At 44.3% G+C, this 26,071-nt stretch overlaps 1 protein-coding gene across 3 annotated transcripts in view; it reads right to left on the bottom strand.

Moving 5' to 3' along the window:
• The window catches only part of PRKCB (protein kinase C beta), a 316,975-nt gene that overhangs the window by 175,287 nt on the left and 115,617 nt on the right, over positions 1-26,071 (bottom strand). For all 3 annotated transcript variants that reach the window (XR_003607171.2, XM_028090400.2, XM_028090399.2), the window contains exon 3: positions 9,407-9,489. Coding sequence is in view for 2 of the 3 variants with exons in the window: in XM_028090400.2 (XP_027946201.1) it covers positions 9,407-9,489 (83 nt within the window). In the remaining variant the exon portion in view is untranslated. The remainder of the gene's footprint in view (positions 1-9,406; positions 9,490-26,071) is intronic.

Here is a 26,071-nt window from a genome sequence, read left to right as displayed (position 1 = left end):
TCCAATTCTCTAAAGTGCATCACAGCTTTCCCAATAAATTCCTTTCTAACTCGAGTTAACCAAAGGGGGCTTCCCTTTGCACGCAACCAAACACCACCAGTGAAAGAACCACCAATGTGGTAGAAACCCACATCTAGCACATCATCCATGACAACTGATCTCTGCTCCACTGAGATGGGGAGTTAATATCCTTACACAGCAACCCGTTGGTTTGGGCTCCTCTTCTTTAGCCCAAACAGATGGTCCCCAGTTCTGATTCTTTCCTTTGAAGCTAGAGATAAAAAAAAAAAAATCTATACAACAGCTCTTCGGATATTTAATGACAGCCTAGCCTCGGAGCTAGACAGGCCAACCATCAGAGCACCTCCAAGCACCCCCGTAAGGTGTTCTTTTGGCATTTGGTAACACACACTCTGATTACTGAGCACTTGTGTTGTGAAGGCAGAAGTTAGAGACTGCAATGTTACATAACATAAATAGAATGTATCTTCAGCAGAAGGATGCGCTTTCAGATTGAGAGAGGTAAGAGATCAGACAGACTGCCTGCCTGTCCTATTTAGACCAAATTACACATGACATTACTTATCCTTGAGAGATACAACAGGTCTTCTTTGGTCCAGGTGATGGTGAGATCTTACCATGATGCCAAGAGGGATGCTGAACCCTAACTGTTGCTTCGCCTCCTGGAAGGAGCTAGATAGGCTTGGAGCATCATCAGAGCTGAACTGTGGGGTGTCCCCTGTTGGTGTTACATGAGACTGAACAACCCAGGCTCTGAGAAGAGTTCAGTACACAGTTGTGTGGCTTTATCTGAGCCAAGAAGCCCAGCCAATGCCATAGGAAGAGGTGGGCCTTCTCTCTGAAAACAGGGATGTTTTACTGCCCCAAATGCAGAGGCAGGAAATGAGTAGGGCTGGGACTACCCTCCTTCTCTGGGGCCAGAGAATTGGCCAAGGCTTCTCAGGGGCCAGCATCTTACCAGGGGCATCTGAAGATTCTCATTCAAGGATAAGCAGGCTCCCAGCTGGTGGAAGACCTTAGGTTTAACCACACCCAGAAGCAACTGCAATTGCTTACAGTTCTACTCAAGCTATCGCTCACATTTGATTTTAACTGAATTAAGTGGGAAGCCAGAGTCCATGCTGGAGGTGAAGTGGCACCAAAAACAAGCAAGACCGGAGAAACCAGTTAAAGAATACCCCAAAGTGATCTCCCAAACTCTGCAGGCAACAGTTTGGAATAAGACAGTGAGCAGAACTGACAAGTGGCCACTAAAATATGTTGAGAAGATGTGGCCTTTTGTTTTTACATGTGTGTGTATTTTTATGTTTTCTGATATATCACACCATACGTAATGCTTTGTTGTCTGCTTTTTTCACCAATATTTCATGACTATATTTCCGTGTCAATAACATTTTAATTACTGTGGCTCTTTATTGAAGTGTCATTTGCCTATAATAAGGAACAGTTCTGTGAATTTTGAAAAATGTGTACACCTGTATAGGCATCATCCCAATCATGATATAGAACATTTCCAGGTTTTGGCAGGCTGCCCAGATACTGTGACACTTTAATCACTGTGCAGCACCCAGATATGGGTGTGCTTTTCTTACAGAAACCCTAACTGGCAGTCATTTAGGTAGTTTCAAAATTTTTGTTAGTATGAATACTGATGCATTGAATATTACTTTAGCCGAGTAAATTTGCATATCCTTAAATAATTCCTCAGCAAAAAAATTTCTAGAATTGTAATTCTTAAGTCAAAAAGGATTAGGTTTGGTAATTATTAGGTCCAGGAAGTCATTAAGGCTTTTGATAAATATTGGTAATTTTCCCTGGAGAAGGATTATACTGATTTACACACTCACCAGTAAAATATTAGAGTACCTTTTCCCTCCTCTTCCTCCTGCGTATGCTTTTTGCTTGAATCCTATTTCTTTTGATAGTATTACTAAGACCATGTTTTACATTTATGTGTGTTTTTGCAGTATATCTTTGCCCATTTTATTTTTAAGCTATGTTTTAAGTTTCTCCTACACATTGACGAGAATTATACATTGTTTATCCAATCTGATAGTCTTTCAACTTTTAGTGGAGAATTTCAATCCATTTACATTTGTTAGATAACTGATATTATCTGCTGTCACTTCTACCATCTTAATGTATACTTTCCAGAATTCATGATTCCTTGCTGGCTTACTTTTATCTTGGTTCCTGTATTTTGTTATATTGACCAAAACTTTGTTATTTTAATTTCCAGACTGTTTCTTTCACATTAAAAAAGTATATTTGAGCCAATGTCTATACCAAGAATTAAATAGCATTAAGTATCTTATTTAACATATGTTAATCTAGACTACTACTAGTCTACTTTTTTTAATTGAAGTATGGTTGACACACAGTGTACAGTTTTACTTTTTATGCCAACTTTATTTGGTTATGCTGGTAATTGTGATCAAGCTAGCTTATAATAACAAGGTGTGGTGGCTACTGATTTTGTCAGCCCATCAAAGCTTCCCACCCCCTCTTCTTGTAACAGACACTGCTCTCTGAGCCACAGGGATGTCACATGAACCAGGCCTGCTAAACTATAAGAGTTCATTCTCCCAACAACAAGGGGCCAACCAATCAGAACCCTTCCCTGATTATGAATGCAGAAATAAAGCCCACTTCCTCCACTGGGATTTCCATTCTCCCATGGGGTCCCCTATCACCAAGCTGATAGACCTATTTATAGACGTGTCCTGTCTACCGTAGGGGCAAAGGAGGCAAGGACAAACCAGTTGGGGTCCCAGCCCGAAACAGATGACATACTCAATTTAAGAGAGTTTAAGGGAGGCTTTGTAAAAGGACCACTTGTAAAGATACAGGCATGGTGCTGGGAAGCCAGAGGGGAGAGTGCAGTAACTGGGGATAGGCAGCCAAGGGACAAGGGCAAAGAGTAGCTCCTGGAACCCAAGGAGAGAACCGTGTAGAGAAAACTGTCTTTAGAGGAGCAGCAACCCTCGGTCACAGGGGAGAGCCAAGACGACCCCATGATAAATACCCAGCCCACTCTCCCCTCACCTTCCAATCTCCTATTGGTCCCTCTGGCTGGGCCCAACCAGAAGCAGGGGGTAAAGGGAACCCCAACTGACACAGTCCTACAGGTCTGTCTCTCAGGGAGAAAACAGAGTGGATTCAGAAGGGCAAATACAACAGCTAACACAGATGATGAGGGCCAATGTGGCAGAATGCAAAATGGCCACAAACTCTCCACCCCTGAATGCGTCTTTGTAGTAGGACTTTGTAGTTCCTCCTATCAAGAGGTGAGGCCTATTTCTCCACCCCTGAATCTGGTCTTAGCCATAACCAGTGTGACACAAATAAAGCCTTGAAAAACACCTATGGTTTGGGGATTTCCCTCTCTGGCTGTGCTTGGAACCCTAGGCCAGTGTGTGGATGTACCAAGGCCAGCCTGCTAGAGGAAAAGAGACCTCATGGAAGAGAAACAAAGTGCCTAAGCCAACAAGCTGCCAACTGGTGGTCATGCTAGTGAAGCTATCCTAGGTGATCCAGCACCAGCCAACTAACTGGCTGACCAAGAACTTGACAGAGCCCAGCAAAGATCAGCCGAATACACCCACATCAGAAGAATCACCCAAGTAGCCCAGAGAATCATGAGAAAAAATAAATGATTGTTGCCTCAAGCTACTAAATTTTGGGATACTTTGTTACCCAGCAAAGCTAATTGATACAGCTGATAATGAGAACGCACCTTGCAAGTATCACAGCCTCAGTTCTGGAATCTGAGGCCCTTGTCCCTGAAGCTTATTCCATTCCCAATGTCCTTCCCATGAGCCAATCTGTCTTCCTATTGCTAATTTGAGTTGGATTTCTCTCACTTTCAATTAAAAAAAATTGTGAAGTTTTACTTTTTCTCTGTAATCTGATACAGTTTAAAATGCACAGAAATCCTTCATTCCTCTTAAGTTTAAGACCATTTACCCACGAAGCCTATAATTTTGGGAGAAGAAAAGTTTCTTGGGCAATGTTCTCATTTCTTTTTTGGTTACTCGCCTATTCTGGTTTCCAATTTCTTCTTGAGACAAAATTGGCAAGTTAGAATTTCCTAGAAAATCATCCATTTCAACCAGATTTTCAAACACATTTTTATACATATTCATACATTATATATATAATATATACGTATTCTTTTTAATATATACATTCTTTTTAAATCTTCTATTTTCCTTTTATTAAATCTTTAACATTTAGCTCATAATTTATCATTTTTAATGTATTTCTTCACAAAGTAAGACTGGATTTAAAAGCACAAAAAGAGGGGTGCCTGGCTGGCTCAGTCGGAAGAGTATGTGACTCCTGATCTCAGGGTCATGAGCTCAAGCCCCACAAAGGTGTAGGGATTACCAAAAAAAAAAAAAAAAACTTTTATTAAAAATTAAAAAATAAAATAAAAACACAAAAGGATATGCTCAACATCAGTGTGCATCATCTTTAACTGCCCTGACCCAGTGATGTAACTGGGAGGACACAGGGCATAAAATGGGTTTTATTCTGCATCTTGACTATAAACAGTAAGAAATCATTGCTAAAACCATAAAATGTTGAAGAAAGTGTCTTTAGACAAAGCAGCTAAGGAATCCTTTTGTAACTTCTGTCCTGCCTGGCACAGAGTCCTTGCTCAACAAAAATTAGCTATTATCATTGGCTGTTATTCCTTGGCAGGTCACAAGGTAACCTGCATCCCTTCTTGAGTAGGAGAGACTCATCCAGGGATTAATAATAATTCAGAAACCATTTGCTGAGTGCCTTTTTTTTGTGCCAGACACTATTCTGGATGTGGCTCAAGCAGTCTCTCATTGAATATTCACCAAAAAAAAAAAAAAAGAACTATGATTTAGGTATTATTCTCCTCATTTTAAAGAGATGAACTAAGGATCACAGAACTTAAGTTATTTTCCCAAGATCACTGGAGGAGTAAGTAAATGAGAGCAATGGAATTTGACACCAAGGTTGTCTGGATCCAAAGTCCAGGCTCTTTTCTCAGACTTGGAGGTTTTGTGTCAAGTCATGGAAATGGAGACAGCAATTACGTCACAAAGGCAGGCTCGGGGTGGAGGACTGTAGAGAATTATGAGTATATTCAAGATTCTGGGATAGAGAGAGCAATCTCCAGGCCCTTAGCTACTTGTATCAAGGGCTTCCTGTGTTGCGGGCACTGTGCTAAGCACTTTCACACAATGGCTTCCTAATCCATTTGCTGTTGATGCTGTTGTGTTTGTTGTTAACCCTTTTTCATTTTAAGGATTTTTTAAAAAAATTATTACAACAAACCTATGTGGTTGGTACTAATATCCTAGTTTACAGAGAAGGAAACTGAGACACAGAGAAGGAAAATGATACATCCAAGGTCCCCCTAATGAGTAACTTGCTGAGACAGGACCTGACCTCAGATATGTCTGACTGTGGAGTTCACAGTCCTAACCACCATTGTCTTTGGACATGATCAAGAAATTGCCTAGCTTCCCATTTGTAGCTGGAGATGGCTAAATCATACAGGAATGTGGGGCAGGGAAATAATGAGATGTGTCCTCTTGTGAGGTTGGCTATGACTCTCTGAGCCACACTAACATCTGTGGATCTTTTATGAAGTCCTGTGTGATGGTCCCCAGGAATTCTGTTCTACCACTCAGGTTAAGAGGATCTCAGTAGATTGACCAAAGATTCTCCCCTGACAACCCCCATGAAGAGTGGAGTCTATTTCATTCCCACCTGAATCTGGGCTTGGTCATTAGACTACTTTGTCCAGCGGGACATTATCAAACATGGTATGTGCTGGGACATGCTCTCTTGCTCCTCTCGGAGCCCTGAAACCACCATGTGAACAAGCCAGAGCGAGCCAGCTGGAGGATGACAGGTGATATGGAGGAGAACCAAGGGGCCCAGGCTGATAAGGGTCTCACTGCCTGTCATGCGAGTGGGGCCATCCTCGATCATCCTGCAGACACAGGTGAGAACCCCTTAAATTTGGTGCCCAGGGCAAGTACCCCGCTTGACTCACCCTAGTTCTGGCCCCAAGAGACAAGTCCCCTTTTCTTATTCTGAGACGATCTCTCGGGAGGCTGGGTATGTGGTTAGTATTCTAAGTGCATTCATAGAATGTCATATGTAATGCTTATGGTGGTACCAGAGTCTTGGTCTCTCTACAAGGTCCAAGAGAGCACAATTGAGAGTTTCCAACCAGGGGAGACCAAGACCATGCCTGCAGATGACCAGAAGTTAACAGCCAGGAACTCTGCCATATTTTGAGGTCCTCCACTGGCTGATGCCTATATATATATATATTGTCTATTCCCATTTGCATGGAATGGTTGGGTCAGTGATTGAAGTCACTGGGACAGAGCCTGGTTCATCAAGTTTCCTCAGGTAGCCTGATATGCTGTCATGTGGACCTTTCTGTAGAAGAACACTGACTACACAAAGTTCTACTAATGTCCAGAATATTCCCTGGGCTTAGAATAGCAGAGGGGGAGAGGATGGAGCCTAGCACATTCCCTTTGCACAGATGGAGACTGTGCTTGCCTGTTCCATGAGCTCGCAGCACACCAGTTCCTCCAAGGTCACACAGGAGGAGGGCATCCCTCCAGGACTGCAGGAGTCTCCCCAGCAGCCAAAAGAGAGCCTGGCCAGGTTGGTAAGCAGGTGTGGCCAGATCTTTAATCACGTCTCCAGCCATGGACAGGAAAAGGTCAATGAAATGAGTCAAGCCAGTTGAGGAGTCTGGACCAGTTCATCATCCTTGGTGCCAGCTGACCTTCTTGGAACTGTGTCCAGAGATAGAATCATTCCAAGTCGGCTGCCAAATCCTATGCATGCTGCCTGCAGGGAGTACTGCCCGCCCTTCCCCACCCCCGAAACAATGAATGGCTGGGCTTCTCCATTCATAGAGACAGGGGTCTCCTACCACTTACGGAGCTTACACACTCCTTGGAAGGCCTGCCAAGTGGCAGGCAGAGGGCCCGTTAATTCTTCAGACTTACGTGGTAGCCATCTGTCCTAGCCGCCTGCCTGGCATATATTCACCATTATTCATTATCATTGCCATCACCATCCTCACATATATAGCTCTTGCCACGAACCAGACGCTTTTACAGATATGTATACACTGGACATTCTTAACAAGGTTATAAGATGGGGACTATGATTTTATCCATTTTTCAGCAGAGGGATCTAGGGACAAAGAGATTTAAGTATTTTGTTTTGCCCAAGGTCACACATATCTGAGCCTAGGAATGCTGGCTCCATCCATAGTCTATGGTTTTAACCAGTACACTTCTGCTTCTCCAGTTCTCCGAGGGACCATGGCTCCCCGACTCCGAAATCACGGGGTGGCCACACGGGGCTTACTTGCTGCGGGTAGGCACCTAACCACACCTGGCCAATCACCATAACCATCCTCTGTGTCTGAAGCCAGTCTGCCCTCGGGCTTTTCAGCTTCAGGGACCAAAAGTTTCCCTTTTCACATAAACCAGTTTGAGTGGAGTTTGTCTCAGGCAACAGAAAAAGCCAACAAATATAGACCAGATGTCGGAAACGCCAGCCTCTTGGCTGCAGTGTGAGACTCAAGCCTCAGGCTGCAGGAAGCTTCAGAGCTCCATAATAGAGCCAGGCTGCCACCCCAAACTTCCCTGCCTGTTTTCCTGGGGACGAGAGAAGGAACTGCACTAAAAGTGCCAGGAAGTGTGAGCTCAGAGAACATGGCGAACAGTCCCATCTTCATCTCTGCAGACAAGTCTAGAAGGGCTTTCGTGGTTCTGGGCTACTTGGGGTCCTTAAACCCAAGTACCAGGTTCCAAGCAAAGGAACTGCCCTACAAGCTCCAGAATGTTCATGTTGCTGCGGTGACAGTTCTGCCCCTGATGTGTAGCGAAGTGGCAGATGACCACGTACAGAAGGCTGACAACAGTCTGCAAATGCAATGACAGAAGGCAGTCACCACTCACTTCTGGCAAGCTGTCCGCTGTCAGGTCTAAGTGGGTAAGGACAGGGCCAGGAATGAAGACCATGCCAATGGGGAAAATTCTAGGAAGGTGAACCAAAGCAGGAACAAAATAAGAGAACTAGGGGTGACAGATGCACATGGGGTCCACTGAACGCAGCTCATTACTGGGCCAAGGGAGGAGTGTGCACGGTGGAAAGTCCTACCAGGGCACTTTCAGCAATGTGTTAAAGAATACCCCAAACGATGAGACTTTACTAAGAGGAGCTTCTTATCTCACAGATGCAGTCTGGGCATAAGAGAACTCACAGCTGGCTGAGCAGCTCACCAGTGTCATCAATGACCCAGGTTCCTTCGACTCTTCCAATCTGTGATGCTCAGGATGCAAGTACATCTCCCTCATTAACCCAAAAGTGCTGCCACAACCCCATCCATTTTATCCTCACACAAAAACACCCAACAGGAAAAAGGAAGGGATGTCTGCTTTTATCAAAAAGGAAAGTCTTTCCTGGAAGCTCTCCCCAGACTTCCCCCAAGGTCCCACTGAGCAGGACTGGGTCACATGATCATTCACTAACTACAGGTTAGTGATGCAAGTATCAGGCATTTCCAGCTTGTAGCATGAGAGGCAGCCTCTGCCAGAAAGAAGAGAGTGAGGGCTAGGAATGGCTGTTGAGTAGATGATCAACAATGTACTCCAAGCTTTGGACAAACTTAAACCAAGGCTTTTGCCATATCCTTATAGAGCCCATGGGGTCATTCACTCAATAGTTTCCTTAAGTCAACTTATCTTTTGTTTAACCTAAAGACCTTTATTTAGGTAGGAAATTCTCTATCCCTACCATAAATTCAAAACCACTACTAGATACATTTTTCCAATCTATATTAAAATAAGTTCATACTGATTAAAATAAAACTTATTTGCCTGTTTTACCCAGAAGGATCCCCCTGCCCCACCAATAGTAGCCAGTCTTTAGGATGCATGGTAGCAGGATAAACCCATTTCCCTCCTACTTCTTGGGCCCTGGTATCAAGAATTCCCTAACAAAGAGCTATAAAGTACATCCTAAGGTACCATTCTAACTATCTTTTTAGAGTAGCAGGAACAATTTAGCAGCTCACCACCACTCTCCATGCCCCAGCCGTAAAGATGAAGGCATTTAGCAAAACCATAGCAGGGTAACTAGTTGGTTTCGTATACCATCATACTCCACTCCCAAAATGTTTTGTTTTGTCCTTCCTGTTAAAATGAAAAATGTCTCAGAGGCTGTAGGGACCACCCCATGTCTCAGAATAAGAACAGCCCACCTTTTTTTTTTTTTTTTTTGGTCTAAGCGCAGCCATAGTTACCCAGAAGGACACACTGACTATGGTGGATAAAGGGGACCAGTGCCCGTTACTTACATCAGAGGCTGGGCCTTTGTCGGCGCCTGGGCAGGAGAAGGTGACAAACTCATGGCACCGCTTGTGCACCACAAAACAGCAGACTGCAAAAGAGAAAACAAGGGAAGGAGGGAGGGAGGGAGGAAAGAAGGGAAGTGGAGAGGAGGAAGAGAGGGAAAAGAGATCATTAAACCTGGACTTCGCAACAAGAAAGGTTTTATAGCAAGATGAACAATGGCTCAGCTTCCCCACCTTGCCCTTTATTGAAACCAAACTGCTACTGCACCCGGCAAATCAGTTAAACTTCTAAAGGTAACTGGGGTTCAAAAGACCACAAATACTCAAAATTACACCACCCTCCAGAAGATCCCTTCAGTTGTCAGGTCTTGCGCTGGTTTTGAAACACAACGTGGTTTCTTAGATCGGGCACCACATGAAGTAGTCGGCTTGGGTTTAGGTCCAGAATGAACAAGAAGCACATATATTTAAACACTAGAATCACACGCAGAGACACGTGCATAATAAAAAGGGCCACGTAGAAAAACAGAGCGAGCAGGCATGGCAGACCCGTGCCCCCATCTCACCCAAGAGCAATGCCAACTGAGTGCAAGAGTGGAGGAAAAACCTGCAGTGTTTCCTTTGTTACTCTAGTAGTTTGCAACCGAATACACACATACATATATTTGAACTCCAATGAGTTAAAGGCGCCTATGATATGGCTCCCCCATCTGGGGATTCTATTGCTTGGGGGAAGGGGTGGTCAGAGACTGTATTAAATCTAACTTTTATAAACTCTAAACGGTGGGCTCCTGGAGGACATGTACCACGCTGTAGGAACCGGCTCAGAATCTTCCCAAAGAGCATTCTCAGCTAATGAAAACAGGCCAGGAAAGTTCGTGACTATCCCTAGCGAGACAAGGGACCTGGGCAACAATCAGTGGCTGCTAACATCACAAGACGACTTGCTCTGCCTACCGATGAAAGTACCAGGAAGTACTCCACCACCTACGAGGTACTCTTGCTAAAATAATCAAACCTGAATCAGTTCAAGCCTTTTGATCCAACTACCAGTTTACAGAAAATACAAGTGACAGAGGCATATGTTAAATGACATCACAGGGAAGCAATGAGAAAAAAAGAATTTTTTTTTTAATACACAGCAATGCTCCCTCCTCTGCTGACCCTCTCCCTCGCACACATCTACTGCAAGACAAGTAGATCTGCACAAGCCCCCCACTTCCACAGGACCTGTTTTTATAGTCCCAGAGGCTGGGGAGTACGTATGCTCACACTCTCTCTCTCAAATAAATAAAATCTTTAAAAAAAATAACTCAAGGGGCACTTAGGTGGCTTGGTTGGTTGGTTGAGCATCTGACTCTTGATCTCAGGGTCATGAATGAGGTTAAGCCCTGCATTGGGCTCCACACTGGACATGGAGCCTACTTAAAAAAAAAAAAAAATTCAGTATGCAGGAAGGAGAAAAGGAGGGTTATAGATGGAATAAAAATTAATCATGACTGATTATTACTTGAACCCGAGTGATGGACACATGAGGATTCATTATACTAAGCTATCTACCTTAATAGATGTTTGATATTTTTTGCAATACAAAATTTTTAAATTCCCATGGTTGGGAACCAAGAAGATGTCCAAAGAGGCCAATTTCTTTCTCCTTTGCTTACTCCATTTTCTGTTTTAGTAGCTACTGCATTTTAGAAGTTATATATGCTTTGTATAAAGACATTTGTGTCAAATCATGTACACACGTGTGTGTGTGTGTCCCCTCTGTGCCTATATGTTTATGAACCTTGAGAGAAATTTATGAATAGTGGTCAACAAAAGCCAGTGATGGTTATCTCTGGGCAGTAGGATTGCCCATCATGTGAACCAGACCAATGACATCTGGACAAATCCACCATGAGGATGACTCTGTGACCTGAAGTCTTCTTGAGCACCATCCCCAGCCTCATTCTTTCTTGTCTAACCACACCCTCAAATACATCATTGGAACATAATGTCCTTGATGTGCTCTGGAGATATGACTATGACACACAACTATCCTTGAGCATCTCTCCCAGGTGTATACCAACACGTATTCCCCAGCCTCTGGGGTTATAAAAGCAGATCCTATGGAAGGCGGGGGGTGGGGTGGGGTGGAGATCTACTTGTCCTGCAGCCACTCAAGACCTGCTTCTGTCCCTAAGTCCCCTTACTAAATCATTTCTTATCAAGCTGGACTTGGCCTTTTTCTTTGGTCCTTCCACCCCTTCAGCCTTTGGAGGTCATTTTGCACATAGCTCCCTTTCACAGAACACCCGTTATTTTCACTTTCAACCTTATGTTTTTCCACATTGTTCAAAATGTTTTCAATGAGTATATACTAGTTATATAATCAGGTGAAATAAGCCTACCTCCATTTTGAAACAAAATCAAGAGTCAAAGAAAAACACAGGTCAGGGGATGAAAAATATTACTGCCCAAACTGGAAACTCAGTGGTTGGGCTGACAACCGAATGGGCACGGCTAAAGAGGAACTTGGCAAACTGGAAGTCTAAATTGAGCGAATATCCCAGAATTCCATAAAAAGGGTGAGAAGGAATCAAAGAAATGATGCAAAACCTGTATGATAGATCCAAAAATGTTAATACCCATCTAAAAGGACGTTCAAGAGAGAATGGTAAAGGTCTAATCAAAGAAAACAGAAAAAGAAAATTCCCCGAAGATTAAGAAAAGAAATAAATTATCAAGCATCCATTGGTATGGAGGAAGAAAAGACTGAAGGGTGAGGGTATCCGAGATCATTCCAACATGTCCAGCAGGCGCAGGTAGAGGACAGAGATAAGATTACCAACAACAGAACAAAAATAATTTTGACATCAGATTTCTCACCTGCAGTTCTGAATTCTAGAATATGATAGAGCAGTAGCTTCAAAGGCTTAGGAAAAGTCATTTCAACCTAAAACCTCATATAAAGCCAAACTGGTATCCCAGAGGGGGTCCAAAATAAAGACATTTTCAGAATACAAGGACTTAGAAAATTTACTTCCCACAAAAGAAGTACTAGAGTTTATACACCCCACAAAACAATAACCAAAACAAATTAATGAAAAGAGGCAGAAGCAATAGTGGTGAAAGAAAGAACAAAAAACAGAGGGAGGGGTGCCCAGCTGGCTCAGTCAGTGGAGTGTGCGACTCTGGATCTCTGGGTTGTGAGTTTGAGCCTCACCCTGGGTGTAGAGATTACTTCAAAAATTAAAAATCTTGGGGTTAAGGAAAACCTAAAAAAAATAATAATAAAAATAAATAAAAATGTTAAAAAAAAATCTTGGGGCGCCTGAGTGGCTCAGTCATTAGGCATCTGCCTTCCACTCAGGTCATGATCCCAGGGTCCTGGGATGGAGCCCTGCATCGGGCTCCCCACTCTGCGGGAAGCCTGCTTCTCCCTCTCCCACTCCCTTTGCTTGTGTTCCCTCTCTCACTGTGTCTCTGTCAAATAAACAAATAAAGTCTTTTTTAAAAAAATTAAAAATCTTAACACACACGCATACACACACGTGCATGCATGTGCACGTGCGCACGCGCACGCGCGCGCGCACACACACACACACACACACAAAGAGGGAGAGGAAAGGGGGAAGAATCTAAGTCATAAGAAATGGGGGTGGGAGAATGGCCATAACATGGAGATGTGCTAAGTTTCTTGTCTCATTCCTCAAAAGGTTACAGATATTGAGAAACCCCATGTAAGACATTGTACGTGTGAATATGTGTGTTAACAATTAAGAACAAAAGGGCGCCTAAGTGGCTCAAACACTTAAGCGTCTGACTCGATTTCAGCTCAGGTCATGATCTCAGGGTTGTGGGATCAAGACCCACGTGAGGCTCTCCACTCAGTGGGGACCCTGCTCGAGATTCTCTCTCCTTCTCCCACTGCTCCTCCTCTCCCATTTACACTCTCTCTCTAAAAAAAAAAAATACAAGAATAGAAATATTATGCACACTACTAAAAGAAAAAACTGGACAAAGAAAACTCAATCCAACTATACTTCAAAAGGCCCTCCCATATGCCCCAATTTCATATAAATATTATTCTTTTTTTTTACTTGTCTACGTCATGACTTGCTCTTTAAATTCTTTAATCCATCTGTAATTTCTTGCCACCTGATGTGCATGGGAATCTACTTCGCCATTTTTTTCCTAATAGGTGATCAATTGTCCCAGTATGTTTTATTAAATAACCCGTCCCTTCCCCACTGATTTCAAATGCCAACTTTATTATATGCTAAATAATTATATACACTAGGGTCTGTCTTTGGGCCTTCTGTTCTGTTTCACTGCTCTGTCTTGGAGTACAGCAATATGGGTTTTAATTATAGTCGCTTTAGAATATGTTATATCTTGGCAGGGCAAGTCCTCTCTCATTATCCTTACTTTCAACATTTTCTTGGCAATCACCGCATGTTTATTCTTCCAAGTGAACTTTAGAATCAGTTTACCAGGCTTTTAAAAATACCAATGGAATTCTTATTGGAATTGCATTTAGTCAACCCCCCCACCCCCGCCGTCAAAGAAACACTCACCGGAACTTTGACTGAAATTGTCTCAAACTTAGAATTCCATACAGCTGCCACTTTTACGAGTCTTTCTATAAGGAATAGGGTGTCCCCTTATTAAACTCTGACTTCATGTCTCCCAGTGAAGTCTTCGATTTCTCTACACATTTCTCATTTAGTACTAGGGGAGTTTTTATGTGATTGTGATTTGGACACTTTTTCCATTCTGTTTTCCAACTGGTGATGGCTTACAAATAGGGAAGCAATATATTTATTTTGTAGGCACTTTTTTTTAACTCCTAATAGTTTTTTGTGGGTTTTCAGTTGCAGAAATTGTGTTTTCCAGGTAGAGAATCACATTTGCTCCATTGACAATATTTTTCCTTTACCCTCTCTGATAGATATGCCTCTTTTCTTTCCTTATCTTTTCCCCCTTCTCATATTTCCATCTCTATAACTTTCAGAACACTGTGGAACAAAAGGGATGAAAACAGTCCATTCCAAGCTTTTAGCAGCTTTACTCCTCCCTCACTCTCTTCTCAAACTAACTCTTGGAATTGATATTTGCCTTGGGAACTGTCCGTAGGATTCTCCACAATGTGTGTTCATGGCGTGTGCTCATCTGAGATGATGAAATGCCCCTTCTCATTCCTTCTTCACATTGTATTGTTAGGTAGTCTTTCTCTTTATTTTTTCCAGAGGTTTGTCTCCTTCATTGTCAATTTTTTTTATTTTTTTTTTTAAGTAGGCTTCACACCCAGCGTGGAGCCCAACGCAGGGCTTGTACTCATGACCCTGAGATCAAAACCTGAGCTGAGATCAAGAATCAGAAGCTTAACTGACTGAGCCACCCAAGCATCCCCTTTTCTATCATTAAAGACATGGATATATTTCTCAGTTTGACTGCATTTTTTCCCCTACATTATTCATTGTTACTTGTACTTTTATTTGTCCTGCTTAGTTTAATTGTACTACTTATTCATATTTGTACTTGTATTACTTGCTGGTTAGCAGTATGAATTCAGGAGTCAATGGACAGGTTTGGATCCTGCATCATTTACAAACTGTAATACTTGGGTACATTATCTTTTCTCCCTGTGCTTCAGTTTCTTCTCTGGAAAATGACGGTGATAACAACAACAACCATATCATAGGGGAGTTGTCGGAATTAAATGAGTTAATCCACTCCCAGAACTGTGCCTAGCATATGATGAGTATTCAACAAATGTCTGCTGCTTGTACTTACTGTTCTTTCTCAAGCTGCTTGAATGAGCTGCTCAGTTAATTTATTCTCATTCTTCTTCATTAAAAATTAAAGATTTTAGGGGTGCTTGGGTGGCTCAGTCGGTTAAGCGTCTGCCTTCAGCTCAGGTCATGATCAAGGGTCCTGGGATCAAGTCCTGCATCGGGCTCTTTGCTTAGCGGGGAGCCTGCTTCTCCCTCTGCCTCTCCCCCCCCTCCCCAGTTTGTGCTCTCTCTCACTCACTCTCACTCTCTCAGATGAATAAATAAAATCTTTAAAAATTTTTTTAATTAAATATTTTAAAGCTAAAAACCTCCCTTTCAAGTACAGCTTTGGTGGCATCCTGTGTCTAATACCGACTTGCCATTTTTAAGTTTTAAATAGCCAGCCCTACTACTTTTCTTTATAGTGTTTTAATTAGTTAGTCTATTATGGTTCTAATTTCTTCTTCAACCCAGAACTCTTTAGACAAGTTGTTCCCCACCACCACCATTTATAAGTCATCTCACTAGTCTTTTCTTCAAAACATCTAAAATATCCATCAAGATCTTCATCATCCTTAGTCTCTTTGAGGGGGAGGGGGGCTCCTCTCTACTTTCCTAGCATCTGCTCCAATTCCAGTACATAAGTGATATTTAGTAAACCAGTACTTTGTGAACGAATGAACAAAAGAATGAATTTTCAGCCACAGAAAAAGAAGAAAGCCCAATCAACCTTATGGTGCATGTACCTCCTGGCTCGCCTTCCAAAGACCACCACCACGGACAGGGGCAGTGGTACCAGCCACTGTCAAGGTCTCTTGAACGCAGCCATCCAGTTAACCATGAAAAAAATAATCTATCCTGAGCAAGGTAGAATCAATATGCCAGGTGACTTGACTATACCCTATGGAGCATACTCTATGGAGAAGCTGGGACCATACAAGAAAGTTGGTGAGCTTCTGGTGCAGGAACTTCTTATACCCAATGTGTTTCTGAAAGTTGTGCAAATCAAACTTCCCATTAACTAAAACACTATAAAGAAAAGTAGTAGGGCTGGCTATTTAAAGAAACAAACTAAATCCTTTTGTGATACAAATAAACACCCCCTCATTTCTGTTTGGCAAATTCAGGATAAAACCAATTTTGCTTAAATAAGAGACAACACTTACTGAGCTGCTGAAACTCGCACCAGGTCCTACTTTCAAACAGGTACCTGGTAAGAGCCAAGAATTCCTCGATGCTTCATATTTATTCAACAGCTCTTTGCTCTGCAGAAGTTAAAAGCCTGCAGCCTACAGCCCTCAGAAGCCAGTCAGTAGCCATGCTTTATTAGGACCACACAACAGAGCCTCCAACTCAAATGCCTAGGGGACAGGTGAGCAATGAAAATGTCTGAGAATTCATGCATGACTTGTCTAAAAGGGGAAACTGCCACTCAGCTCCAGCAGAGGATGAGATAAAGCTCCAGCTCTGTCCGCCTCCACCCCTCCCTTATTCCATGTAAGGTCATGAAGGTTCCCGGTCAGCTTTGTAGGTGGAAGAATGCCTTCCACCAACCCTCATCAAAGATGTCCACATCCTAATCCCTGGAACTTGGGAATGTCACCTTGCATGGGAAAATGGACTTTACAGATGGGATTAAATTAAGGATCTTGAGATGGAAAATTATTCTGGATTATACTGGTGGGATCAATGTAACCACAAGGGTCCTTACCAGATGGGGGCAGGAGGGTCAGAGGAGGAGATGTGACAACACAAGCAGAGTTTGGAGTGGTGATGCCTTTGCTGGAAAGGAACACAAGCCAAGGAGTGTGGGTGGCCTCCAGCAGCTAGAGAAGGCAAGGAACAGATTGTCCCCTGGGGCATCCAGAAGGAATGCAGCCCTGCCCACACCTTGATTTTAGCCCCATAAGACCCATTTTCAGACTTCTGACCTCCAGAACGATAAGATTATAAATTCGTGTCATAATAAGCTACCATGTTTGCAGTAACTTGCTATAGCAGCCATAGGAAAATAATATCCCAGCTAATGGTTGATCCCAGAAGCAGAAGACCGTAGTCAAAGGCCCAGGAGACTTCTCCGGAGCATCTGCCCCAAGAACGCCTTGGGATCCCAACTTTGTCTCACACTGCACCCCACCCCCAAATTCCCAATTCTAACCACTATAATTTATTCATTGCCTCCAAGGAGGGCTGAGTCATCAGTCATCAACATTTTATTTTTTCTCTTTGGATCTGATTCTCCCCTTCTACCTTATTCTCGCTAGAGTCTACAGTGGAAAACTGAGATCCCTAGAAGCAATCTTTGTCCCTGCATCCGTATCCAGCTGTGACAGAAATTCCAGCACTGGTTGCAGGTATCTGTGTTGGGAGAAGAAAGAAAAGGGCCCTTGGGTCTTTCCTCAACTCTCATCTGTCTCAGGAGGCCCCCAAAGAGCCAGCTTACGAGGGAGAAAATCCTGTCTTCTGCCAAGAGTTCCAGGCCAGGCCCGTGGGACTCGCTGGACCTGAGTGTGAACCCTCATTTCCCACCTAGAAGCTGAAGCTATTCACTACGCCTCTCGGAGCCTCTATTTGTCTTCTCCAAAATGGGAATAATAACGGCACCTACTCTCGGAAGGCTGTTGCAAGGCACAAATGAGGCCACACACACAATGTGTGGGGTGGAAAGGGGCATTTGAGTTGGAGTCACCAGCGTGCAAATCTTGCTTTGCTAAGGCTGGAGAGGATCCTTTTTTGCTACCGGGGCAAAGCCAGTTCACAGGCATGGAACTCTGCCTATTGTCGAAGATGAGGCGGGGCTGCCCCCAGAGGCTGTCCCGAACCGTCTCCACGATAAAAGGCACCGTTTCCAACCGACACCTAGCTTCCTGGCTTTCGGAAGACTGACCCAACGTGGCCATGCCACTTGAGTCCACAGAGGGCTGTCACACCCATGCTGTCACCTGAGCCGTGTCACGGCCCTGTGAGGAAGATGTGCTGACCTGCATTGTGTCAACAGGGCTGCCGATGCTCAGAGAGAAATGACGTGCCCGAGGGCGTCCAGCTAGTACGTGGCGGCGCCTGTGTTTGAAACCAGGTCTGTCTTCCTCTGGAGCCCACACACCACTTACACGGTGTCGCTGCATTTGCGTGTGTCATCTCTCTCACTGTTCCAGAAGAAATCCGCCCCCACTTTCCTCACCCCCGCCATCCAGTCAGTTGCTAAATCCTACTGCATCTTCCTTCGCAACATCTTTTGTGCCATATCCTCCTGTATGTTCCCCGCTGATGCCACCCTAACTGCCCCCAGCGACTCAGATGGGCAATCCTGCTGCCAAGCCTTAACTGGGCTCCCCAGAAACGGATGAGTCCGCCTTGATAGCTCATCCCTATGCGCCAAAGGTTTCCACAGCCATAAAGAAGACGAGGTTACCCGTGTCACACGATCACTATGAAATCTAAATGAGACATCATGTATAAATGCACAGAAGCGGGGTGGCTCAGTCGGTTAAGCATCTGCCTTCGGCTCAGGGCATGATCCCAGGGTCCTGGGATCGAGCCCCGCATGGGGCTTGCTGCTCGGCGGGGAGTCTGCTTCTCCTTCTGACCCTCCCCACTCTTGTGCTCGCTCGCTCTCTCAAAGAAATAAAATCTTTTAAAAAAATGCACAGAAGCAGGGCACAAAGTAAGCTCTCAATGAAGGTTAATTTACTTCCTTCCAGGTTAAAGGGGTTCGCCAGACAAGCTCTGCAGCCAAGCTGCCTGGATGCTACACCAGAGCCATATTTATTAGCTCTGTGACCTTGAATAAGTCCATTGACCTTGCTCTGTCTCCGTTCCCTAGCCCATAAAATAGAAATTTTAACTACTTTCCTCACAGAGTTGTTAGGAGGATTGAATGAAGGAATCTTAGCGTAGTGTATGGGCACAGCAAGTGCCAAACAGATGCTAAGTACTGTCAGTAAGATTCCTACCCGCAAACCCTCCACCCCATGCAGCCTATACCATCTTGGAATAATTCAGGCTCTGAAAACTCACTTTTTATATTATTTCCCTGCTCTGACACATTCCCTGGCTGCCCATTGCCTAGAGCGGCACTGTCCAACATGGCAGCCACTAGCTGCATGGGGTTATGCCAATTTAAATTAATTAGGGAAAATTTCAAATTGAGTTCCTCATTCACACTAACCACATTGCAAGTGCTCAAGGTCCCATGTGGCAAGCAACTACCATACTGGACACGCACCGATGAAAGTCATATTGGACGGCACTGGCCAAAGAATAAAGTTCAAATACTGTAGCCTGGCCTCCGTGCACAGTATGACCACAGTATAACTTTACTCTTCTGACTCCACTGCCCCACACCCCTGCCGAGGCTGGATGACTCTCCCTTTCTATAATGTATTTTACTCATTCCCTACGGTGCGAATTTGTTCCACAAACATATCCGTGCCAAAAGCCCCTTGCATGCAGTCCGCAGAGGAAATGTCAGGCAGAGGAGCGCCCATTGGCAGGCCGAAGGGCAGACTGGAATAGAAATGGCACATTCCACATGATAATTCAGCTCAGGAGCCCCATGGGACAGACAATGGTGGGTTCATCCCCCCTACTTTGAAGCAGGGGGCCACAAACTCAAATGCCTACTGAGGCCAGGCCTTGTGACTAAGTGAGGCAAGTGCTGTAATACGGCAGGGAAGGGTAAGGGTGGCTGAGTGGAACTGAAGGGCACATGCCCATCCCAGGGACACTCAGCTCCATCCAACAGTAGCCCTGGGATCACTGGTCCACATTGCCAGATAGGACTTTTTTTAAAGCTCCATGCAACCCATCCAAAGACATCTGAGTCCCTCCAGTTTACAGGCTCTGTTTTAGTCAGTCATCCTGACTCACTCTGGTTACATGTTGTCTCTTGGTGAACATATCCCCAGCCACAGAATAGGAATAAGACCACCTACTTCATATGGGATTATGAGGATGAGACCAGATTAATGTGCCTGGAGTATGCCTGCCTCCCATCTAATTCTTAATAAAAATATGAATGAATACATGAACAACAAATGGATAAATGGATGACGTGGCTCTTTGGTCATTCCCACATTCAGAAATCGCTCACCACGGCTGAGTCAAGAAGAAGGCAGCTAGGACCAGGGCCAGTGGGGCAATATGTGTGGATCCATAGGTGGCTGGCCCCAAGAGTCAAGCCACATGAGCTCAGACGGCCACCTCATGGTCCTGTGTAGCTGCCTAGAGTGTGCAGTGAGAATTTCTCTTTAAAACGGTATGCCATGCTTCTGGTTTCAAATTCAAACACTGCAGATGAGCATACAGTTGAGAATCACTACATTACTCCATCATTGGAGGGAACTATTACCCTCTCCAGTTTCTTGTGTGTCTTTCTAGAAATATTCTCCGCGTGTGTGTGAGCTCATGTGAGTCTACACCTATACGTGGAGTGAGACATTCTGTATTTCCATTTTGGTTTTTTTTAACCTAGGTCCCTTTTGTTTTCCCCATATGATGCAACTCTATACCACTGGTTCTCAGCCCTGGAGACACTGAGTCACTTGGAGTTTTTAAAACAAATCAGTGCCCAGGTCCCACCTCCAGAGATTCTGATTAAGTGGGGAGGGGTAGGGGCTACGGGGGGAGAGGCCGGGGGCAGGTACATTTAAAAAGCTCCCCAGATGATTCAAATGTTGAAAAGTAAGCTGATCTGCACACCCCACTCATGCTTTTCCCAAACTAACACATCTGGAGGCCCATTCTATCTCAATATTCAGAGAACAACCCCATTCTGGTTCTGCAGCTGCATCTTATTCCATCATATGGGTGGGCTACCATTTATTTACCCAGTCTCATAAGGAATTCCTGAAGCTCTGAGGATGATGATTTCTTCCTGTAAGAGAGGAAGAAGCAAGAGCAAACTTCATGTCTTTATCAACAGCCAAGCACTTTGGAGGTTGGGGGTTCAGAACACAAAAGCAAAAGCAATAAACTTGCAGTGGTTAGCAGTTGCAGGAAAGGAATGTTTTCCTTTATAACGTTACCAAACTTATTTAACTAAGCAAGATAAAGCAGTGGAGCCAACAAGAGGTAAATAATAAGCCTCAGAAGTAAATAAACCCGTGAGAAGAAAACCACCCCCCATTACCACCTTCTGCTCTACCAACCCTGGGGAGACAGGCCCCTGAGCAGGACAGCTGCTGGGAACATCCGGCTTGTTTGGATAACACACGGAGACTGTCCTTGACCCCTTGGCCTCCCCCTTTTGATCAGGCCCTGAAGGTGGGGGCAGCAGGACATAATGGCATGGCCTCAGTGAAAATATCAACATCCCTTCCTTCACCAGGCCTATCTAGCCCCAGGAGCGCTCAGATCAGAAGACCTACTCCCGAAACCAAGTGTGGTGGGCATCTCTTGTCTCTGCCTAACCAGCATCCATCCTTTGTGTTTCTTCCCCTTTGGAAAATTGTCCCTCTCTGACCCCCAGTTCCTACGAGCTAGCTAAGGTGGCCCTCACCCTCCAGCTCCTGGAGGGTGGACATAGGACCCAGGCCACAGTGTGGATTCAGGGATGAGCATGTGACTCAAGCTGCCCAGGGAGAATCAGTTTCAGGACTTTTGCTGGTATTATTTGGAAAGAGGACGTCCTTTCCAGCAGTATTGCTAAGCTGGTAAGGAATGTGTCTGCCACCACCTTTATTATCTGTTCTGAAAGGGAGGCCAAGAAAGAGAAAAGAGAAGCTAGGAGATCCCTGATGACTGCATATGAGCGCCTTGATCCAACCAGGCCTGAATCTCCACCCCTTGACATTTCTAGGTAAGTTTTAAAATCCCTTGTTGCCTACAACAACTTGAATTGAGTTTTTGTTCCTTCAAACTAAAGGACTTCTGATTAATAAACCAAAAGGTCTGAAGCTGGAGACTGGCCAGTGAGGTCCCCTATTTTCTCCTATGTTCCATGTATTCCTATAAATAAATAAACCTCTTTTCTTTTTTTAATTAGGGGTCTGATATTAAGAGCACTCAATTCAATCGGTCTATTTGGGGGAATCGAGGAAAGGTGGGATATATGCCTCACTCTTCCCTTAATTCCTATAACTAGTGCAGCACTCGATGAAGAAAAGTACACCTAGCAGTTGGCTCAGTAAGAGAGAGTGCCAGGAGATAAAACAATTGACAAGTCTCCTTTATGCACAGACACCTATTACTTGGGCTTCTTTTCAGTAAGTGCTGGTGGGGTGGGCCCATCCTCCTCGCTGATGCAACTGTGATTTACACTGTCTGCCTACTTCCAGCTCCCACCCTTGCTTATGAAGGAGGGACCACATAGCCACAAGGCCAAGGACTTTCTCGACATGACAATGAGTCGCATCCACCAAATTGTGCCTTTGGAGCTTGAAGCCCAGAGATAAATCAATTCATGTCAACCTCGGTCCCCCAACTCACTCTAAAAAGCAAACAGAAAGCTTAATTCTCTGGCTTACAAATCTGCAAGGAGTCGGGCATGGGGGGAGGGGGCAGTGGCCTGCTATATGAATATTTGCAAAAAATCAAAGACAGGGCCATGGATGTTATAAAGGGTATCTGTTGGTTTTGCCTGCCCAGCACCCACTGCCCCTTCTTCTGGTAACTGGCATGTTGACCTTCCTTTGGGAAACCAGCCCTTCTCCATTGTATGCAGTCCTGATGGGTCTTGTCAGTCAAGGCTGCAGCTCTCTCCTGGCCAAGGTCTTGGCCACGTGACCCAAGATCAACTAATCACATTCTTTCTCCTAGGAATTTAATTCTTGAATCAATACTGTGGCCCTGCAAAGGTTGCTCAGTTCCTGCCACCTAGACCCAAGAGTGACTCTGAACCCAACCCTGTACTTTCTAAGGCCTGGTATTGTGTGAATATGGTACCCCAGATGCTTCCAATTGATTTTTTTTAAGACAACTAGAGTCCATTTCTGTCACTTACAAAGAACCAAACAACCCTAGCCACTTGAAAGACATCTAATCTCACCCCATCCTGATGCAAGCATCCTTCCTACGACATCCCCAAGAGATGGTCACCAAACTTTCATTGCACACCTCCAGGACAAAAGGCTCTCCACCTCCTACAGACAACTCTACTATTAGAGAGTTCTTAAGACTGCACAGAAGGGGGCGCTTGGGTGGCTCAGTCGGTTAAGCATCTGCCTTTGGCTCAGGTCACGATCCCAACGTCCTGGGATCGAGTCCTGCATCGGGCTCCTTGATCAGCGGGGAGTCTGCTTCTCCTTCTCCCTCTCCCCACCTCCCACTCATGCTCTCTCTCACTCTCTCTCAAATAAATAAAATCTTTAAAAAAAAAAAAAAAAGACTGCACAGAAGTAGGCCTCCTCTAACTCTCTGACCCTGCCCTAGGTGGCCCCTTCCTCCCTTCCCTGGGACAGCTTCTCCTCCTGACTCTTGCCCCCAGCCCTTGTGTATTGAAATTCCTCAAGACTCTGTCCCGGGTTCTGGTGTCTTCTGCTGCAAACGCTCTCTCCCCAGGCCATCTTGTCAATCCGGGAGACTTCCTAACTCTATTCATGCTGGTGACCACACATTTGTACCTCCCAGTCCAGAACCGTTTGGAGAGCAACCCACAACCATCTATCCACCTACTTCTTAAGCCCCACCATCTGGAGAGCAAACTGAACATGCCCCAGATCAAGTTCTTGTTCTTCTGCCTCACTTCTGATGCCTCCTCCCTCGGGATGTGCCTGCACCACTCACCCTGGGAGCCACCCTTGACTCCTCCTTCACCGCCCATACTCACTTCCATTCACCAATTATATCCCATCTAACCTGGAACTGCCCCTCAAAACCAGCCCGTGGCTCTCGGCCGCTGTCTGTAATCTCTGAAGCTTGCTTCTTGTTTACCTAACTCCTATCATTCTTCAGATCTCTGACTAAATGTCATCTGGGAGAGTCCTCCCTGACCCGCCAGTCTGGGCTTCATCTACTTATTGTGAGATCCCATGTGACTCAACCTCTTATGATTTTCAATAAAAGGGGGATAAAAAAGAGTACCAACTCACTAAGTCACTGGGAGATGAAATACAACAACATACTAAAAACTTGTACAGAAAAAAAATAAGCCTTAACAAATAACTGGCACATAGATTTGTCATAAATATTAGCTATTTCTAATTATTGTTACCATTGGCACTACTAATGATAATATTTTTCCTTCCTAGAGTGTTAACTCCATTCAAGCAGAAGAACCATAGGCTTGGGGGTGCCTGTGTGGCTCAGTAGGTTAAGTGTCTGCCTTTGGCTCAGGTCATGATCCTCGACTCCCAGGATCGAGCCCCTCGTCGGGCTCCCCATTCAGCGGGGAGTCTGCTTCTCCCTCTCACCCTACCCCGTCTCATGCTCTCTCTCTCTCACTCTCTCCCAAATAAATTAATAAAATCTTTAAAAAAAAAAAAAAGAACCACATCCTTTGTTCACTACCATATATCCCTAGTGCAAGTACATAATGGAGCTCAATGATATTTACTTGACTGATTGATTGGTAGAGATTTGAAGCCAATGACCATGACCCTCCCACACACACCTGTTCCTCCAGTATGCCACCTTCACTAAACATTTTCGTTTCCTCTCCATATATTCGGGTATACAGGACAAGACCTTCTCACCATTATCCCAGGTGCCCTGAGGCCCAGTAAAATCATAGCAAAACATGTCCTCGTGATAGAGACTTTCCACTTGCTTTCTTTTTTATTTGAATAAGACAAGCTCAGGGTGGAAGATCTACACACAGAAAAACAGAAAAAAAAAAAAAACCTGGAAGGAAACATGTAATGTTGATAGCGGCGGTGATCTCCGGTTATAAGGACTTGTGCTTTTTGTTCTTCTTTTTATAATTCTGTATTTCCCTAGTATTTTAAGATAATAAAGCACATATAAATTTTAATCAACTTCATGAAGTATCATCTAACACAAGAGAAAATATACCATTCTAGATGCACAGTTTGATGAGTTTTGACAGATGAATTACATCCGCATAATTACCACCACGATCAGGATATACAATGTTTATACCACCCCAGAAGCTCACCTGTACCCTTTTCCCATTAATGTCCTCGCCCCATTCCCCACCCCCGCAACCACTGAGCAGTTTTCTCTTACTACCAATTAATGGAATCATACAGTATGGACTATTTTGTGTCTGCCTTCAATCACTCAGAATAACGTTTTGATTATTAATGATTAATAATACAGTTGTCAGTGTCAGTAATTAGTTCATTTTTACTGCTAAGTAGTATCTCATGATACAGTTCCTCCAACGTTTCTTTATCTGTTCATCTGTTAATCGATGTTTGGGGAATTTTTTTTTTTGCCCCCAGTTTCTGGCTACTATGAATAAAACTGCTGCAAACATTCATTTATACGTCTTTGGGTGGATGCATAATTTATCTTGGTAAATACCTTGGAATGGAGCCGCTGTGTCATACAGGAACTCTGTTTAACTTTGTAAGACTGCCACTTTTTTTCCGAAACTGTTGTACCGCATTATTTTTTTAGAATGGAAACGATCCAATACGTTGCCTTTTTTATAGATTTATCTGTCTGTCGGGGGTCTCAGCAGGCAATGGAATTCACCCTAGATGTTCAATTTAAAGACACTAACAACTGTGGAAAACTGTCACCACACCTATGGCTATAATCTAATGAAACAGTGTAACAAGAGCCCAGTGAGAGCTGGAACCAAAGAAGAGGGGCCCCCTGCCAGGAGTTGTCATGGCGGAGGGAGGCCAGAGACCAAAGGAGGGCATGGAGGGGGGACAATACCTCAAGCTCTCTCTCCTCCCCCGTCCCCCAGGCTCTGCTTGCCCCCTCCCACTGGGCTCACTGACACAAAAGTCAGCCAGCAAAGTAGCCCAAGAGATGCAGTGCACAGAAGTCTACC

This window comes from Eumetopias jubatus, unplaced genomic scaffold (genome assembly GCF_037043125.1).
Source record: "Eumetopias jubatus isolate StellerSeaLion01/CBP00866 unplaced genomic scaffold, mEumJub1_p1.0 scaffold_12, whole genome shotgun sequence".
NCBI classification, from domain to species: Eukaryota; Metazoa; Chordata; class Mammalia; order Carnivora; family Otariidae; genus Eumetopias; species Eumetopias jubatus.
The sequence above is the reverse complement of the archived record's forward strand: the minus strand, read 5'-3'. Positions and strand labels throughout refer to the sequence as shown.